We start from the raw sequence: 13,720 nt of genomic DNA, 5'->3' as shown, positions 1-13,720 counted from the left end.
CTCCATGTTGTTAGACAGTCAGTCCCTGTCCTCCATGTTGTTAGACAGTCAGTCCCTGTCCTCCATGTTGTTAGACAGTCAGTCCCTGTCCTCCATGTTGTTAGACAGTCAGTCCCTGTCCTCCATGTTGTTAGACAGTCAGTCCCTGTCCTCCATGTTGTTAGACAGTCAGTCCCTGTCCTCCATGTTGTTAGACAGTCAGTCCCTGTCCTCCATGTTGTTAGACAGTCAGTCCCTGTCCTCCATGTTGTTAGACAGTCAGTCCCTGTCCTCCATGTGTTAGACAGTCAGTCCCTGTCCTCCATGTTGTTAGACAGTCAGTCCCTGTCCTCCATGTTGTTAGACAGTCAGTCCCTGTCCTCCATGTTGTTAGACAGTCAGTCCCTGTCCTCCATGTTGTTAGACAGTCAGTCCCTGTCCTCCATGTTGTTAGACAGTCAGTCCCTGTCCTCCATGTTGTTAGACAGTCAGTCCCTGTCCTCCATGTTGTTAGACAGTCAGTCCCTGTCCTCCATGTTGTTAGACAGTCAGTCCCTGTCCTCCATGTTGTTAGACAGTCAGTCCCTGTCCTCCATGTTGTTAGACAGTCAGTCCCTGTCCTCCATGTTGTTAGACAGTCAGTCCCTGTCCTCCATGTTGTTAGACAGTCAGTCCCTGTCCTCCATGTTGTTAGACAGTCAGTCCCTGTCCTCCATGTGTAGACAGTCAGTCCCTGTCCTCCATGTTGTTAGACAGTCAGTCCCTGTCCTCCATGTTGTTAGACAGTCAGTCCCTGTCCTCCATGTTGTTAGACAGTCAGTCCCTGTCCTCCATGTTGTTAGACAGTCGGCACCTGTCCTCCATGTTGTTAGACAGTCGGCACCTGTCCTCCATGTTGTTAGACAGTCGGCACCTGTCCTCCATGTTGTTAGACAGTCGGCACCTGTCCTCCATGTTGTTAGACAGTCAGCACCTGTCCTCCATGTTGTTAGACAGTAAACCCCTGTCCTCCATGTTGTTAGACAGTCAGCCCAACAGACAGTAAACCCCTGTCCTCCATGTTGTTAGACAGTCAGCCCAACAGACAGTAAACCCCTGTCCTCCATGTTGTTAGACAGTCAGCCCAACAGACAGTAAACCCCTGTCCTCCATGTTGTTAGACAGTCAGCCCCACAGACAGTAAACCCCTGTCCTCCATGTTGTTAGACAGTCAGCCCCACAGACAGTAAACCCCTGTCCTCCATGTTGTTAGACAGTCAAACAGACAGTAAACCCTGTCCTCCATGTTGTTAGACAGTCAGCCCAACAGACAGTAAACCCCTGTCCTCCATGTTGTTAGACAGTCAGCCCAACACAGTCAGCCCCTGTCCTCCATGTTGTTAGACAGTCAGCCCCACAGACAGTAAACCCCTGTCCTCCATGTTGTTAGACAGTCAGCCCCACAGACAGTAAACCCCTGTCCTCCATGTTGTTAGACAGTCAAACAGACAGTAAACCCCTGTCCTCCATGTTGTTAGACAGTCAGCCCAACAGACAGTAAACCCCTGTCCTCCATGTTGTTAGACAGTCAGCCCAACACAGTCAGCCCCTGTCCTCCATGTTGTTAGACAGTCAGCCCAACAGACAGTCAGCCCCTGTCCTCCATGTTGTTAGACAGTCAGCCCCACAGACAGTAAACCCCTGTCCTCCATGTTGTTACAGTCAGCCCAACAGACAGTAAACCCCTGTCCTCCATGTTGTTAGACAGTCAGCCCAACAGACAGTCAGCCCCTGTCCTCCATGTTGTTAGACAGTCAGCCCAACAGACAGTCAGCCCCTGTCCTCCATGTTGTTAGACAGTCAGCCCAACAGACAGTAAACCCCTGTCCTCCATGTTGTTAGACAGTCAGCCCAACAGACAGTAAACCCCTGTCCTCCATGTTGTTAGACAGTAAACCCCTGTCCTCCATGTTGTTAGACAGTCAGCCCCTGTCCTCCATGTTGTTAGACAGTCAGCCCCTGTCCTCCATGTTGTTAGACAGTCAGCCCAACAGATAGTAAACCCTCCTCAGTCCTCCTTTAGGTGGTTAACGCCAGAGACCTCCGTTTACAGCTCTGTCCTCTCCTTTAGGTGGTTAACACCAGAGACCTCCGTTTACAGCTCTGTCCTCTCCTTTAGGTGGTTAACACCAGAGACCTCCGTTTACAGCTCTGTCCTCTCCTTTAGGTGGTTAACGCCAGAGACCTCCGTTTACAGCTCTGTCCTCTCCTTTAGGTGGTTAACACCAGAGACCTCCGTTTACAGCTCTGTCCTCTCCTTTAGGTGGTTAATGCCAGAGACCTCCGTTTACAGCTCTGTCCTCTCCTTTAGGTGGTTAACGCCAGAGACCTCCGTTTACAGCTCTGTCCTCTCCTTTAGGTGGTTAACGCCAGAGACCTCCGTTTACAGCTCTGTCCTCTCCTTTAGGTGGTTAACGCCAGAGACCTCCGTTTACAGCTCTGTCCTCTCCTTTAGGTGGTTAACACCAGAGACCTCCGTTTACAGCTCTGTCCTCTCCTTTAGGTGGTTAACGCCAGAGACCTCCGTTTACAGCTCTGTCCTCTCCTTTAGGTGGTTAACGCCAGAGACCTCCGTTTACAGCTCTGTCCTCTCCTTTAGGTGGTTAACGCCAGAGACCTCCGTTTACAGCTCTGTCCTCTCCTTTAGGTGGTTAACGCCAGAGACCTCCGTTTACAGCTCTGTCCTCTCCTTTAGAGAACTTGCTAATCTTGTTCTTATTGTGTGTGTTTTCATTTGAATTCTGATTTCTAAATTAAAGACTGGAGATTGTTCATCAGCGTTCTGAAACTAGAAGTAGTTCAACACCATCTATGCATATTATCAGATAGTTGTAGCAGTTCTGGTTAGTTCAACATCATCTAGGATGTATATTATCAGATAGTTGTAGCAGTTCTGGTTAGTTCAACATCATCTATGTCTATTATCAGATAGTTGTAGCAGTTCTGGTTAGTTCAACACCATCTATGTATATTATCAGATAGTTGTAGCAGTTCTGGTTAGTTCAACACCATCTAGGATGTATATTATCATATAGGTGTAGCAGTTCTGGTTAGTTCAACACCATCTATGTATATTATCAGATAGTTGTAGCAGTTCTGGTTAGTTCAACACCATCTAGGATGTATATTATCAGATAGTTGTAGCAGTTCTGGTTAGTTCAACACCATCTAGGATGTATATTATCATATAGGTGTAGCAGTTCTGGTTAGTTCAACACCATCTATGTATATTATCAGATAGTTGTAGCAGTTCTGGTTAGTTCAACATCATCTATGTCTATTATCAGATAGTTGTAGCAGTTCTGGTTAGTTCAACATCATCTATGTATATTATCAGATAGTTGTAGCAGTTCTGGTTAGTTCAACATCATCTATGTCTATTATCAGATAGTTGTAACAGTTCTGGTTAGTTCAACACCATCTAGGATGTATATTATCATATAGGTGTAGCAGTTCTAGTTAGAAGGCTCTTTCTGTTTGTTGTAGGTCTATTTCTAGAGATAAAGATAGATACAGTTAAACAAGTCCTTTTTGAATAGAACAACTTCTACAATTTTAATGTTTTGCTTTGTGATTCTAAAATAGAACAGTAGAGATTCTAGAGTGTTTCTGTCAGCGTTCTGAGGATCCTGTTTAGTCTCCTGGTAGTTTGGCTGAGAGGACAGAGAGGTGTGTTGCTTCCAGTCTGAGTACCACTTCAGATAGCTGTTAATGATGCAGAACTCACCTCGTTCACATTCACCATCTGGTTGTCATTGTATATGCCAATAATAACAGTAGTTTCTAATGAGGAACCATTCCTCACTACCTCTATCTCTCTGTCTCTCTCTGTCTCTCTCTCTCTCTCTCTCTCTCTCTCTCTCTCTCTCTCTCTCTCTCTCTCTCTCTCTCTCTGTCTCTCTCTCTCTGTCTCTGTCTCTGTCTCTCCTCTCTATCTCTGTCTCTCTCCTCTCTCTGTCTCTCTCTCTCTCTGTCTCTCTGTCTCTCTCTGTCTCTCTCTCTCTCTCTGGTCTCTCTCTCTGTCTCTCTCTCTCTCTCTCTCTGGTCCTCTCCCTCTATCTCTGTCTCTCTCTCTCTCTGTCTCTCTCTGTCTCTCTATCTCTCTCTCTCTCTGTCTCTCTCTCTCTCTGTCTCTCTGTCTCTCTCTCTCTCTCTCTCTCTCTGTCTCTCTCTCTCTCTCTCTCTCTCTCTGTCTCTCTCTCTCTCTCTCTGTCTCTCTCTCTCTTGAGCACGCTCAGCAAGGGATGCTTCTGGTACTTGACTTCTTTATGACGTAAAGTATTTCGGTTTGATTTCTAGTTGAACTCCCAGGTCTCAGAGTGGGAAGACTAGACATGTGTTCTCGGGAAGATCTAGATGCCTCCCACTGCCCTGAGAGAGTGCTGTTACTGTGAGTGGTAACCCCCTGATCTTAACCTCTTGGTTAGGAAGCCAGTAATGCTTCTCTGTGGTGCTTTAAAGCCAGGATGTAATGGAGCTGTATCTAATGGACTCTGTCCTGGTCTCTTTCTGGTGTTTTTCTAAGACCTGGGATGTTTGCCAGGCACACTGTCAGTCCTTATCTTACAGCCAGGGTCACAGAGAGGTTAATGTTTGGCCCATGGGTGGTCAGACCTACCCATGCAGACCCATTTAACCTCATAGCCACCTCTCCTGGTCAGACCAGACCTGAGGACCTGAGACTATAGGACCATAGCCACCTCTCCTGGTCAGACAGACCTGAGGGTCTCAGAACCCGGGACTACAGGACCATAGCCACCTCTCCCTGGTCAGACAGACCTGAAGGTCTGGGACTATAGGACCCATAGCCAGCTCTCCTGGTCAGACAGACCTGAGGACCTGGGGACTATAGGACCATAGCCAACTCTCCTGGTCAGACAGACCTGAGGACCTGGGACTATAGGACCATAGCCACCTCTCCTGGTCAGTCAGACCTGAAGGTCTCAGGACCCGGGACTATAGGACCATAGCCACCTCTCCTGGTCAGACAGACCTGAGGACCTGGGACTATAGGACCATAGCCACCTCTCCTTGTCAGACAGACCTGAGGACCTGGGACTATAGGACCATAGCCAGCTCTCCTGGTCAGACAGACCTGAGGACCTGGGACTATAGGACCATAGCCACCTCTCCTTGTCAGACAGACCTGAGGACCTGGGACTATAGGACCATAGCCATCTATCCTGGTCAGACAGGACCTGAGGACCTGGGACCTATAGACCATAGCCACCTCTCCTGGTCAGACAGCCTGAAGGTCTCAGGACTAATACTTAGCCATCTGACTACATTCTGGTCCGGTTTCCCAGATCCATACTAAGCCACTCTGACTACATTCTGGTCCAGTTTCCCAGATCCATACTAAGCCTCTCTGACTACATTCTGGTCCAGTTTCCCAGATCCATACTAAGCCTCTCTGACTACATTCTGGTCCAGTTTCCCAGATCCATACTAAGCCTCTCTGACTACATTCTGGTCCAGTTTCCCAGATCCATACTAAGCCTCTCTGACTAAATTCTGGTCCGGTTTCCCAGATCTATACTTAGCCTGTGTGTATCAGGGCAGGTCTATGTGTATAAGGCCATTCTATGTGTATCAGGGCTGGTCTATGTGTTATCAGGGCAGGTCTATGTGTATCAGGGCAGGTCTATGTGTATCAGGGCAGGTCTATGTGTATCAGGGCAAGTCTATGTGTGTGTAAGGGCAGGTCTGTGTGTATCAGGGCAAGTCTATGTGTGTGTAAGGGCAGGTCTGTGTGTGTAAGGGCAAGGTCTATGTGTATCAGGGCAGGTCTATGTGTATCAGGGCAGGTCTATGTGTATCAGGGCAGGTCTATGTGTATCAGGGCAGGTCTATGTGTATCAGGCAGGTCTATGTGTGTATAAGGGCAGGTCTATGTGTATCAGGGCAGGTCTATGTGTATCAGGGCAGGTCTATGTGTATCAGGGCAGGTCTATGTGTATCAGGGCAGGTCTATGTGTATCAGGGCAGGTCTATGTGTGTATAGGCAGGTCTATGGTATCAGGGCAGGTCTATGTGTATCAGGGCAGGTCTATGTGTATCAGGGCAGGTCTATGTGTGTATCAGGGCAGGTCTATGTGTATCAGGGCAGGTCTATGTGTGTATAAGAGCAGGTCTATGTGTGTATCAGGGCAGGTCTATGTGTATCAGGGCAGGTCTATGTGTATCAGGGCAGGTCTGTGTGTATCAGGGCAGGTCTATGTGTATCAGGGCAGGTCTGTGTGTATCAGGGCAGGTCTGTGTGTATCAGGGCAGGTCTATGTGTATCAGGGCAGGTCTGTGTGTATCAGGGCAGGTCTATGTGTATCAGGGCAGGTCTATGTGTATCAGGGCAGGTCTATGTGTATCAGGGCAGGTCTGTGTGTATCAGGGCAGGTCTATGTGTATCAGGGCAGGTCTATGTGTATCAGGGCAGGTCTGTTTGTATCAGGGCAGGTCTATGTGTATCAGGGCAGGTCTATGTGTATCAGGGCAGGTCTATGTCTATAAGGGCAGGTCTATGTGTATCAGGGCAGGTCTATGTGTGTATCAGGGCAGGTCTGTGTGTATCAGGGCAGGTCTATGTGTATCAGGGCAGGTCTATGTGTATCAGGGCAGGTCTATGTGTATCAGGGCAGGTCTGTGTGTATCAGGGCAGGTCTATGTGTATCAGGGCAGGTCTATGTGTATCAGGGCAGGTCTATGTGTATCAGGGCAGGTCTATGTGTATCAGGGCAGGTCTATGTGTATCAGGGCAGGTCTATGTGTATTAGGGCAGGTCTATGTGTATCAGGGCAGGTCTATGTGTTGTATAAGGGCAGGTCTATGTGTATCAGGGCAGGTTCTATGTGTATCAGGGCAGGTCTATGTGTATCAGGGCAGGTCTATGTGTGTATCAGGGCAGGTCTATGTCTATAAGGGCAGGTCTATGTGTATCAGGGCAGGTCTATGTGTGTATCAGGGCAGGTCTGTGTGTATAAGGGCAGGTCTATGTGTATCAGGGCAGGTCTATGTGTATCAGGGCAGGTCTATGTGTATCAGGGCAGGTCTGTGTGTATCAGGGCAGGTCTATGTGTATCAGGGCAGGTCTAAGTGTATCAGGGCAGGTCTAGGGTCTATGTGTATCAGGGCAGGTCTATGTGTATCAGGGCAGGTCTGTGTGTATCAGGGCAGGTCTAGTGTGTATCAGGGCAGGTCTATGTGTATCAGGGCAGGTCTATGTGTATCAGGGCAGGTCTATGTTGTATCAGGGAGGTCTGTGTGTATCGGGCAGGTCTATGTGTATCAGGGCAGGTCTATGTGTATCAGGGCAGGTCTATGTGTATCAGGGCAGGTCTATGTGTGTATCAGGCAGGTCTATGTGTATCAGGGCAGGTCTATGTGTATCAGGGCAGTCTATGTGTGTATCAGGGCAGGTTCTATGTGTGTATCAGGCAGGTCTATGTGTATCAGGCAGGTCTATGTGTATCAGGGCAGGTCTTGTGTATCAGGGCCCAGGTCGTATGTGTGTATCAGGGAGGTCTTGTGTATCAGGGGCCGGTCTATGTGTATCAGGGCAGTCTATGTGTATCAGGGCAGGTCTATGTGTGTATCAGGGCAGGTCTGTGTGTATCAGGGCAGGTCTATGTGTATCAGGGCAGGTCTATGTGTATCAGGGCAGGTCTATGTGTATCAGGGCAGGTCTGTGTGTAATCAGGGCAGGTCTATGTGTATCAGGGCAGGTCTATGTGTATCAGGCAGGCAAGGGTCTATGTGTATCAGGGCAGGTCTATGTGTATCAGGGCAGGTCTATGTGTATCAGGGCAGGTCTATGTGTGTATCAGGGCAGGTCTGTGTACTTCCTGCTACTACCAGCTGCTGGCCCGTTGCTGTTGTCACAGCTGGACCCAGTCAGAGTCTAATAGAGCTAATACAACATATTAAAGATGGCCGCCTCTAGTCCACATGACGGGTCAAATATTACTGTAGGCGACCCGTACGTAAACACAGTGTGTAACGGGAGCATGGGTAATGAGGCTTGTGATTAATAGGCATGCGGTCAGTCAGAGACACCCTGTTGTGATTGGCTGGTCTGTAATCCTCTCTGTGATTGGCTGGATTACTGAGTCATGGTGTTGGGGTGAAGGCATTCCTGAAGCTGTCAGTAGAACCCGCCACTCTCATATCTAAATATTGACTGGCCTGTAAAATCCTCTCTGTGATTGGCTGGATTACTGAGTCATGGTGTTGGGGTGAAGGCATTCCTGAAGCTGTCAGTAGACCCCGCCCACTAATGACAGGCATTGGTCAGAGTAGGAGTCTGAAGACATGGCTGTTTATGAAAGACTAGATATGAGACAGACTAGCTGATCATTGTTCTCACTCTCTCTCACTGTGTCTCTCTCTCTGTCTCTCTGTTTCTCTCTCTCTCTCTCTCTCTCTCTCTCTCTCTCTCTCTCTCTCTCTCTCTCTCTCTCACTGTGTCTCTCTCTCTCTCTCTCTCACTGTGTCTCTCTCTCTCTCTCTCTCACTGTGTCTCTCTCCTCTCTCTCTCACTGTGTCTCTCTCTCTCTCTCTCTCACTGTGTCTCTCTCTCTCACTGTGTCTCTCTCTCTCTCTCTCTCTTCTCTCTCTCTCTCTCTCTCTCACTGTGTCTGTCTCTCGCTCTCTCTCTCTCTCTCTCTCTCTCTCTCTCTCTCTCGCTCTCTCACTGTCTCTCTGTCTCTCTCTCACTCTCTCTCTCTCCCTCCTCTAGGTCATATTATGTCTATATACTGTGTTGTCTCTCCCTCCTCTAGGTCATATTATGTCTATATACAGTGTTGTCTCTCCCTCCTCTAGGTGTTTGGAGTCCAGGCTGGTTTGACCTGTCTGGACAGTACAGGCGGTTTCCTCCCTCTGTCCCCTCTCATCCCTTCCTTCAGTACAGCCCTCTATGGCAAGCTGCTCCAGATGCCTCAGTACTGGTGAGTACCGCTACTCTGATGTAGTCATGTTTGGAAGTGTTTATGTAGGTATCTTCTACCTGGTGTTCAAGGTGCTTCGGTATGTAGGGGGACAGGAACTCACCTCATCCACTACCAGTGTGGAGAAACCACCTGGGTGATGCCAAGGTTGTTGGCTAGATGGGGTGTTGGCTAGACGGGGTGTGGGCTAGACAGGGTGTTGGCTAGACGGGGTGCTGGCTAGACGGGGTGCGGGCTAGACGGGGTGTGGGCTAGACAGGGTGTTGGCTAGACGGGGTGTGGGCTAGACAGGGTGTGGGCTAGACAGGGTGTGGGCTAGACGGGGTGTGGGCTAGACAGGGTGTGGGCTAGACAGGGTGTGGGCTAGACAGGGTGTGGGCTAGACAGGGTGTGGGCTAGACAGGGTGTGGGCTAGACAGGGTGTGGGCTAGACGGGGTGTGGGCTAGACGGGGTGTGGGCTAGACGGGGTGTGGGCTAGACAGGGTGTGGGCTAGACAGGGTGTGGGCTAGACAGGGTGTGGGCTAGACAGGGTGTGGGCTAGACAGGGTGTGGGCTAGACAGGGTGTGGGCTAGACAGGGTGCTGGCTAGACAGGGTGTGGGCTAGACGAGGTGCTGGCTAGACGGGGTGTGGATGAGCTGCCTGTAGTCTTGGTTTGGGGGATACAGATAGATGGATGAGCTGCCTGTAGTCTTGGTTTGGGGGATACAGATAGATGGATGAGCTGCCTGTAGTCTTGGTTTGGGGAATACAGAGAGATGGATGAGCTGCCTGTAGTCTTGGTTTGGGGAATACAGAGAAATGGATGAGCTGCCTCTAGTCTTGGTTTGGGGGGTACAGAGAGATGGATGAGCTGCCTGTAGTCTTGGTTTGGGAGGTACAGAGAGATGGACTAGCTGCCTGTAGTCTTGGTTTGGGGGGTACAGAGATATGGATGAGCTGCCTGTAGTCTTGGTTTGGGGGGTACAGAGAGATGGATGAGCTGCCTGTAGTCTTGGTTTGGGAGGTACAGAGAGATGGATGAGCTGCCTGTAGTCTTGGTTTGGGAGGTACAGAGAGATGGATGAGCTGCCTGTAGTCTTGGTTTGGGGGGTACAGAGAGATGGATGAGCTGCCTGTAGTCTTGGTTTGGGGGGTACAGAGAGATGGATGAGCTGCCTGTAGTCTTGGTTTGGGAGGTACAGAGAGATGGATGAGCTGCCTGTAGTCTTGGTTTGGGGGGTACAGAGATATGGATGAGCTGCCTGTAGTCTTGGTTTGGGGGGTACAGAGAGATGGATGAGCTGCCTGTAGTCTTGGTTTGGGAGGTACAGAGAGATGGATGAGCTGCCTGTAGTCTTGGTTTGGGAGGTACAGAGAGATGGATGAGCTGCCTGTAGTCTTGGTTTGGGGGGTACAGAGAGATGGATGAGCTGCCTGTAGTCTTGGTTTGGGGGGTACAGAGAGATGGATGAGCTGCCTGTAGTCTTGGTTTGGGAGGTACAGAGAGATGGATGAGCTGCCTGTAGTCTTGGTTTGGGGGGTACAGAGAGATGGATGAGCTGCCTGTAGTCTTGGTTTGGGAGGTACAGAGAGATGGATGAGCTGCCTGTAGTCTTGGTTTGGGGGGTACAGAGAGATGGATGAGCTGCCTGTAGTCTTGGTTTGGGGGGGTACAGAGAGATGGATGAGCTGCCTGTAGTCTTGGTTTGGGGGGTACAGAGAGATGGATGAGCTGCCTGTAGTCTTGGTTTGGGGGGGTACAGAGAGATGGATGAGCTGCCTGTAGTCTTGGTTTGGGGGGGTACAGAGAGATGGATGAGCTGCCTGTAGTCTTGGTTTGGGGGATACAGATAGATGGATGAGCTGCCTGTAGTCTTGGTTTGGGGGGGTACAGAGAGATGGATGAGCTGCCTGTAGTCTTGGTTTGGGGAATACAGAGAGATGGATGATTTATGAGCTGCCTCTAGTCTTGGTTTGGGGGGTACAGAGAGATGGATGAGCTGCCTGTAGTCTTGGTTTGGGGGATACAGATAGATGGATGAGCTGCCTGTAGTCTTGGTTTGGGGGGGTACAGAGAGATGGATGAGCTGCCTGTAGTCTTGGTTTGGGGGGTACAGAGAGATGGATGAGCTGCCTGTAGTCTTGGTTTGGGGGGTACAGAGAGATGGATGAGCTGCCTGTAGTCTTGGTTTGGGGGGGTACAGAGAGATGGATGAGCTGCCTGTAGTCTTGGTTTGGGGGGGTACAGAGAGATGGATGAGCTGCCTGTAGTCTTGGTTTGGGGGGTACAGAGAGATGGATGAGCTGCCTGTAGTCTTGGTTTGGGGGGGTACAGAGAGATGGATGAGCTGCCTGTAGTCTTGGTTTGGGGGGGTACAGAGAGATGGATGAGCTGCCTGTAGTCTTGGTTTGGGGGGGTACAGAGAGATGGATGAGCTGCCTGTAGGCTTGGTTTGGGGGGAAAAACCCAATCACACGGTCATCACATCAGGAAGTGCTGTACCAGTGTCTCAGATGGTTAGGAAATCAACCACAGCATCAAACAAGGTATTTACCATCTAACAGGTCCCTTTATTTAAACCAGATGTGGGAGGCTAGGCTGCAGGCAGGCCTTTGTGGTGCTAGAGGAGAGGGGAGTGGTGGGGGAGAGGGGAGGAGGGGAGAGGAGAGGAGAGGAGAGGGAGGAAGGGAGAGGGGAGAGGGAGAAGGGGAGAGGGGAGGGGAGGCTAGGCTGCAGGCAGGCCTTTGTGGTGCTAGAGGAGAGGGGAGAGGTGGGGGAGAGGGGGAGGAGGGGAGAGGGAGGAGGGGAGAGGGAGGAGAGGAGGGGAAGAGGGGAGAGGAGAGGGGAGGAGGGTAGAAGGGGAGAGGGTAGAAGGGGAGAGGGGAGGCCGCAGGCAGGCCTTTGTGGTGCTAGAGGAGGGGGGAGGGTAGAGGGGGGAGGGTAGAGGGAGGAGGGGAGAGGGAGGAGGGAGAGGGGAGAAGGAGGAGGGGAGAGGGAGGAGGGGTGGGGAAGAGGAGAGGTGGGGGAGAGGAGGGAAGGAGTGGAGAGGATAGGGGGGAGGAGAGGGGAGAGGTGGGGGAGGAGGAGGAGAGTGGGAGAGGAGAGATGGGGGAGAGGAGGGAAGGATGGGAGGGGAGGGGAGAGGGAGAGGGGAGGAGGAGAGGGAGAGGGGAGGAGGAGAGGTGGGGGAGGTGAGGGGGAGGAGTAGAGGGGAGGGAGAGGAGGAGGAGAGTGGGAGAGGAGAGGTGGGGAGGAGAGGGAGAGGGGAGGGGGAGAGGTGGGGGAGGAGAGGGAGAGGAGAGGAGGAGAGGTGGGGAGGTGAGGAGGGAGGAGTAGAGGGGAGGGAGAGGAGGGGAGAGGTGGGAGAGAGGTGGGGAGGAGAGGGGGAGGGAAGGAGCAGAGGGGAGGGAAGGATGAGAGGGGAGAGGTGGGGGAGGTGAGGGGGAGGAGGAGTAGAGGGGAGGGAGAGGAGTAAACATAAACACGGGAGATGAAAGTCTACTGCCTCTGACTGTGTCCTTCACAGAACATCTGGCCCTCCTCTCTCTCACACACACACACACACACACACACCTTGCAGTAATGTAAGTGCGTCTGTTAAGTACTGTAAGTGAGTCTGTTAAAGCTGCTATCCTGGGAATCCATTCTGTTCAATTAGTTTGGCTTTAAACATGTCAGACTCTGAGAGGGCTGCATGTGGTATAGTCTTTTCTCTACAGGCAGGCGGGCAGACAGACAGACAGACAGACAGACAGACAGACAGACAGGCAGACAGACAGACAGACAGGCAGGCAGGCAGACAGACAGACAGACAGACAGGCAGACAGACAGACAGACAGGCAGGCAGACAGACAGACAGAAGACAGACAGACAGACAGACAGACAGACAGACAGACAGACAGACAGCAGTGAGAGAACAGGGAGCCGTCTGAAAGCTGAGGCAGTGAGAACCACAGAGCCTGAGAGGGCTGCATGTGGTATAGTCTTTTCTCTACAGGCAGGCAGGCAGACAGACAGACAGACAGGCAGACAGACAGACAGACAGGCAGACAGACAGGCAGACAGACAGACAGACAGACAGACAGACAGACAGACAGGCAGGCAGGCAGGCAGACAGGCAGACAGGCAGACAGGCAGGCAGGCAGGCAGGCAGGCAGGCAGGCAGGCAGGCAGGCAGGCAGACAGACAGACAGACAGACAGACAGACAGACAGACAGACAGACAGACAGCAGTGAGAGAACAGGGAGCCGTCTGAAAGCTGAGGCAGTGAGAACCACAGAGCCTGGCCCCTATTCCCTCAGCTTTCTATTCTCTCTGGTCCTAATAAGAGACAGGCTGGTTGACTGGTTGACGGGCTGGCTGACTGGTTGGCTGACTGACTGGCTGGTTGGCTGGCTGACTGACTGACTGGTTGGCTGGCTGACTGACTGGCTGGCTAGCTGGTTGGCTGACTGGCTGGCTGGCTGACTGGCTGGCTGACTGGCTGGCTGGCTGGCTGACTGGCTGGTTAGCTGGCTAGCTGGCTGGTTGGCTGGCTGACTGGCTGGTTGGCTGGCTGGCTGGTTAGCTGGCTAGCTGGCTGGTTGGCTGGTTGGCTGTGTGTTTGATCTGCAGGCCGGGTTACTTCTGTACTCTATTCTGGTTCAGAGGGGTTTAGTTGAATGTGGAAGACACATTTCAGTTGAATGCATTAGGTTGTACAAGGTGTGTGTATATATATATATATATATTATATTTATTCCTCCTCTCTGTTCTGCTACTTAAAAGGGGATTCAG

At 51.1% G+C, this 13,720-nt stretch overlaps 1 protein-coding gene across 1 annotated transcript in view; it reads left to right on the top strand.

Moving 5' to 3' along the window:
* Positions 1-10,024, top strand: part of LOC116360853 (vacuolar protein sorting-associated protein 13B-like) — a 17,165-nt gene extending 7,141 nt beyond the window's left edge. The window contains exon 4 of the mRNA XM_031815826.1: positions 8,836-10,024. Coding sequence (XP_031671686.1) covers positions 8,836-8,964 — 129 coding nt within the window. The 3' untranslated portion in view covers positions 8,965-10,024. The remainder of the gene's footprint in view (positions 1-8,835) is intronic.
* The last annotated feature ends 3,696 nt before the right edge of the window (positions 10,025-13,720 follow it).

Source organism: Oncorhynchus kisutch, unplaced genomic scaffold (assembly GCF_002021735.2).
Source record: "Oncorhynchus kisutch isolate 150728-3 unplaced genomic scaffold, Okis_V2 scaffold639, whole genome shotgun sequence".
Lineage (NCBI taxonomy): Eukaryota > Metazoa > Chordata > Actinopteri > Salmoniformes > Salmonidae > Oncorhynchus > Oncorhynchus kisutch.
The sequence above is the reverse complement of the archived record's forward strand: the minus strand, read 5'-3'. Positions and strand labels throughout refer to the sequence as shown.